This window comes from Schistocerca piceifrons, chromosome 7 (genome assembly GCF_021461385.2).
Source record: "Schistocerca piceifrons isolate TAMUIC-IGC-003096 chromosome 7, iqSchPice1.1, whole genome shotgun sequence".
Lineage (NCBI taxonomy): Eukaryota > Metazoa > Arthropoda > Insecta > Orthoptera > Acrididae > Schistocerca > Schistocerca piceifrons.
The window spans coordinates 533,085,084-533,091,083 of NC_060144.1; the positions used below are offsets into that span (position 1 = coordinate 533,085,084).

The window sequence follows — 6,000 nt, forward strand, 5'->3', positions numbered from 1 at the left end:
TAACACTAACCAAAACGGCCTTGCTGTGCTGATACTGTGAACGGCTGAAAGCAAGGGGAAACTACAGACATAATTTTTCCCCAGGGCCTGCGTCTTTTCTGAATGGTTAGATGATGATGGCGTCCTCTTGGGTAAAATATTCCGGAGGTAAAATAGTCCCCCATTCGGATCTCCGGGCGTGGTTTACTCAGGAGAACGTCGTTATTAGGAGAAGGAAAAAAGGCGTTCTACGGATCGGAGCGTGGAATGTCAGATCCCTTAATGAGGCAGGTAGGTTATAAAATTTAAAAAGGGAAATGGATAGGTTAATGTTAGATATGGTGGGAATTAGTGAAGTTCGGTGGCAGGAGGAACAAGACTTCTGGTCGGGTGACTACTGGGTTGTAAATACAAAATCAAATAGGAATAATGCAGGAGTAGGTTTAATAATGAATAGGAAAATAGGAACACGGGTAACCTACTACGAACAGCATAGTGAACGCATTATTGTAGCCAAGACTGACACGAAGACCACACCTAAGCCTACCACAATAGTACAAGTTTATATGCCAACTAACTCCTCAGATGATGAAGCGACTGAAGAAATGTATGATGCGACAAAAGAAATTACTCATAAAGTGGAGGCAGACGAAAATTTTAATAGTCGTGGGGGACTGGAATTCAATAATAGGAAAAGGAAGAGAAGGAAAAGTAGCAGGTGAATATGAAATGGGGGTAAGGAATGAAAGAGGAAGCCGCCTGGTAGAATCTTGCACAGAGCATAACTTAATCATAGCTAACACTTGGTTCAAGAAACATGAAAGAAGGTTGTATACGTGGAAGAGGCCTGGAGACACTGGAAGGTTTCGGATAGGTTATATAATGGTAAGACAGACATTTAGGATACAGGTTTTAAGTTGTAAAATATTTCCAGGGGCAGATGTGGACTCGGACCGTAATTTATTGGTTATGAACTGTAGATTAAAACTGAAGAAACTGCAAAAAGGTGGAAACTTAAGGAGATGGGACCTGGATAAACTGAAAGAACCAGAGTTTGTAGAGAGTTTCAGAGCATTAGGGAGCGATTGACAAGAACGGAGGAAAGAAATACGGTAGAAGAAGCGTGGGTAGCTTTGAGAGATGAAATAGTGAAGGCAGCAGAGGATCAAGTAGGTAAAAAGACGAGGAGCAGTAGAAATCCTTGGGTAACAGAAGATAAATTGAATTTAATAGGAGATCGACAGGAAGTGCAAAACGGCTAAGCACGGATGGCTACGGGGAAAATGTAAGGATGTAGAAGCATATATCACTAGAAGTAAGATAGATGCCACTTACAGGAAAATTAAAGCGGTCTTTGGAGAAAAGAGAACCATTTGTATGACTATCAACAGCTTAAATGGAAAAAGTTCTAAGGGAGCAAGAGAAAGCAGAAAGGTGGAAGGCGTACATAGAGGATCTGGACATCGGCAATGTACTTTAGGGGAATATTATGGGAATGGTAGAGGACGCAGACATACATGAAATGGGAGATATGATACTGCGTGAAGAATTTGACACAGAACTGAAAGACCTAAGTCGAAACAAGGCCCCGGGAGTAGACAACATTTCTTTAGAAATATTGACAGCCATAGGAGAGCCCTACATGACAAAACTCTTCCACCTGGTGAGAAAGATGTATGAGTCAGGCAAAATACCCTCAGACTTCAAGACGAATATAATAATTTCAACCCCAAAGAAATTAGGTATTGACAGATGTAAAAACTGGCGAACTGTCAGTTTATTAAGTCACGACTCCGAAATACTAACGAGAATTCCTTACGAACGAATGGAAAAACTGGTGGAAGCAGACCTCAGGGAAGATCAGTTTGGATTCCGTAGAAACTTTGGAACACGCGACGCTATACGGACTTACCTTAGAAGGTAGTTTAAGGCAAGCCAAACCTATGTTTCTTGCAATTGTAGACTTAGAGAAAGCTTTTGACAATTTCGACTGGAATACTCTCTTTCCAATTCTGAAGATGGCAGGGGTAAAATGCGGGGAGCGAAAGGCTATTTACAATTTGTACAGAAACCAGATGGCAGTTATAAGAGTCGAGGGGCATGAAAGGGAAGCAGTGGTAAGGGAATGGAGTGAGACAGGGTTGTAGCCTATCCCCGACGTTATTCAATCTGTATATTGACCAAGCAGTAAAGGAAAAAGGGAAAATTTGGTGTAGGAATTAAAATCCACGGAGAAGAAATAAAAACTTTGAGGTTCGCCGATATTGTGATTCTGTCAGAGTCAGCAAAGGACCTGGAAGAGCAGCTGAACGGAATAAACAGTGTCCTGAAAGGAGGATGTAAGAGGAACATCAACAAAGCAAAACGAGGATAGTGGAATGTAGTCGAATTAAATCGGGTTATGCTGAGATTATTAGATTAGGAAATGAGACGCTTAAAGTAGTTAATAAGTTTTGGTATTTGGGGAGTAAAATAACTGATGATCGTCGAAGTAGAGAGGATATAAAATGTAGACTGGCAATGGCAAGCAAAGCGTTTCTGAAGAAGAGAAATTTGTTAACATCGAGTATAGATTTAAGTGTCAGGAAGTCGTTTCTGAAAGTTTTTGTATGGGGTGTAGCCATGTATGGAAGTGAAACGTGGATGATAAATAGTTTAGACAATAGAACCTTTCGAAATGTTGTGCTACAGAAGAATGCTGAAGATTAGGTGGGTCGATCGCGTAACTAATGAGGAGGTGCAAAACAGAATTGGGGGGAAAGAGGAATTTATCACACAACTTGACTGTAAGCAGGGATCTGTTGGTCGGACACGTTCTGAGGCATCAAGGGATCACGAGTTTAGTATTGGAGGGAAGCATGGAGGGTAAAAATCGTAGAGAGAGACCAAGGGATGAGTACACTAAACAGATTCAGAAGGATGTAGGTCGCAGTAGTTACTCAGAAATGAAGAAGCCTGCACAGGATAGAGTAGCATGAAGAGCTGCATGAAATAAGTATCTGGATTGAAGACCACGACAACAACAACAATTAAAGAAAATGTACATTAGAGTGAGGAAAACACTATTATTGTTGCTAATAGGAGTTGTGGACATATATTGGAGCAAAATAAGTTACGAAGAATATTTATGTATACGGAATAAGTGGTCTGTCACCTAATGTTTCTCACAATTTCGCCACAGGTTCGAAGAAAGCAGACGCCACGACTTCGGCAGCAGTACGCTGGGATCGCCTCCTGAAGACACAGGTTTGCGACTCAGCGACCACTTGCCGTTGCCAGACGACCTCTCAGACGACGGCTACGACGATGACGACGACGGAATCGTCGTCGACGGAGGACCAGACGACGACGACGACACGGACGAGAGGGAAAGTACGGACGTAGAGCCGCAGAACTTGACCCAGGGTCACGAGGACTCCCAGCCAGAGGCGGACGGCCTCAGCGGAGACGAGCAGCTGCAGGCGACGGAGGCCAAGCGTCCCAGGCTCGGTGGCGACGTGGAAGCGGACGCCGAGGACGAGCCTTCTGCCAGCAACCAGGGTGAGGCGAGCAACGATGACTCGCTGAGCGCCGTCGAGGCTCACAACGCGAAGGACGCCGGCGAGGGCGCGGCCGGGGCGTCAAAGAACCCGAGGACGCGGAAGAACCGCAACCCGACGCGATTCGCACTGCCCGCACAAACGGACAGCAACCACGTGTCCTGCGACGAGGACTCGTCTGCAGACTCGCCATTCGCGTCAGCCCCACCTGCGAATGATAACGGCGCTGACGACGAGGAACCAGCAAGGGCGTCGGGGGCAACGCATCGTACAAATGGAGCAGATCCTTCTCCAGAAGCTACTGCCCATACTGAAAGTGACGGAGTTGTTGAGAAGTTACCTGATGACAGAAGTTCGGAGAATGGTCCTGTAGACTGCACGAAGCAAAGCAGTGCGGTAGACTCTGGTGAAGTCTGCGGTAATGGGGAGGTGGAAGGAGGGAATGCGGAAGAAACTGGTAACCGTGAACTTCACTGTCATGCCGAGAAAGAGCGAAGCACTCTCCAGGACTGTGAAAGAAACGCTGGGGAGGAACAGGCTACTAGGAAAGATGATGATAAGGGTGGGCCAGTTGGGTGTATAAAGGCGGAGCGGGGAGAAGAAAGGGAAGAACAAGAGGAAGAGGACTGCCACAGCGGTGAAGGGTCGATGTCGTCGTCTACTGCACTGCAGCGTCTCGAATGCCTTTCGCAAGGCCCGTTTTGTGGGCCGGAGCTCAACTTCTCCGGGTGTCCTTCGAGCCCAGCGAGATCTCAAGGCTCTTCCTCCAACGATTCGCCGGGAGAGGACGCTCACTACTTCTACCCGGAGACTGGCAGCTTCATAGGCCCCATGGACGTCCCCATCGACAAAGACAACCCCCGCCGCTGTACCGCCTGTGGGAAGATCTTCCAGAACCACTTCGGGGTGAAGACGCACTTCCAGAACGTGCACCTGAAGCTAATGCACAAGTGCACTGTGGAAGGGTGCAACGCCGCGTTCCCGTCGAAGCGCAGCAGAGACAGGCACAGTGCCAACCTCAACCTGCACCGCAAGCTGCTGTCGACGTCGGCGGACAGCCCCGGCGGATCGTCGCCATCGGCATCTGCGGCCGCGGCTGCGGCGGCGGCGTCCTTCTTCATGGACAAGTCCTCCCCGCTCGCGGCGTCGCTGGTGGCCAACCCGTCGCTGCACGGCGAGTTCCTGGCGCGCCTGTACGCCGAGTCGCACGCGCTGCCGCTCAACCTGGAGGCGGCGTTCAAGGGACTGCCGCCGCTGGGCCACGGGGGCGGTCCGCCCCCGCAGCAGCTGGTCGAGCATATGCTGCTCAACGGCGACCGCCTCGGGCCACCCCCGCAGCAGCAACAGCAGCAGCAGCAGCAGCAGCCACCGCTGATGTTGCCGCCACTAGGCTTCCCGGGCTTCTCCGGACACCTGCTGGCTGCGGCCGCCGGCGTCAACGGAGACGCCGGCGACGGCGGCGCGGCGGCCGCGTCGATGTCTGCGTCTCCGTCGGCCGGCGGCTGGAGCCTGGAGGACGACCCGCCGGCGGCGGACTGCGACGGCCGCTTCCCGTGCGCCTTCTGCGGGCAGCCCCTGGCGGACGCGTCGGCGCTCAAGGACCACTACGAGTGCCGGCACGCTGTGGAGCTGGCGCGCTGCGCCACCTGCGGCAAGCTCTTCACCTCCGGCGAACGCCTCCGGCAGCACGCGGACGCTGCCCACGGCGCCGCCGGGCCTGCGGGGGCGGCGGCGCGGCTGGCGGCCTGCTCGTGACCCCCCAACCCCACCCCCACCCCGACGTCGACCCCCGCCGCCCTCGCGCCGCCCTGGTGGTAGCCGGCGCGCCCTACCTTGTGCAATAGCCGCTCGCTTCCCCTGCTGCAGTACACTACACAGTGGCCACGCTCCGCAGCACAGAACTGAACACCGTGCTCTCCGGCCGGTGGCAACTCACGTGTGGAAGACGGTGCAAACAGACTAGAAAGGTTTAATAACCGTTTGTATACGATATAAGATATAATAAAGCAAGTACTTATTATCTATCCTTAACGACATTTTCCATTAATTATAAATCAGAGAAATTACTCGCCACCGTTGTGGCACTCGTTCATATCGAAATACTTAACGAGATTTTAAGATCCGTATGTAGATTATACTATTATTCCACGAATAAAATCTATTTATATCTGTTTTTCTGTCCAAATAACATCCTTTTGTTGAAATTCTCCACATCACTCAATCCATTGGAACATTCAGTTTTTATTCATCTACACACATACTTCGTAAGCCACCATTATGTTTGGTACCCTGTACCAGAGCTAGTGAGCGACCTGACTTTAGGTTTTTGTTATGATACGCATCTGAAACAGTACATTTGCAAGCAGACCATTTGTACAGGGTAAGTCATCTAAGGCGTTGACTTCGACTAATACGGAACCCTCTCACCAATAGCTGGTACAGTAGTGATTATGTTCTGTATTCCCCGAGATATTTAACCAAA

At 49.8% G+C, this 6,000-nt stretch overlaps 1 protein-coding gene across 1 annotated transcript in view; it reads left to right on the forward strand.

The window, feature by feature from the left end:
- Positions 1 to 5,273, forward strand: part of LOC124709069 (zinc finger protein basonuclin-2-like) — a 577,389-nt gene extending 572,116 nt beyond the window's left edge. Inside the window, exon 10 of the mRNA XM_047240717.1 lies at positions 3,161 to 5,273. Within this exon, the coding sequence (XP_047096673.1) occupies positions 3,161 to 5,273 (2,113 nt within the window). The remainder of the gene's footprint in view (positions 1 to 3,160) is intronic.
- Positions 5,274 to 6,000: the final 727 nt, after the last annotated feature.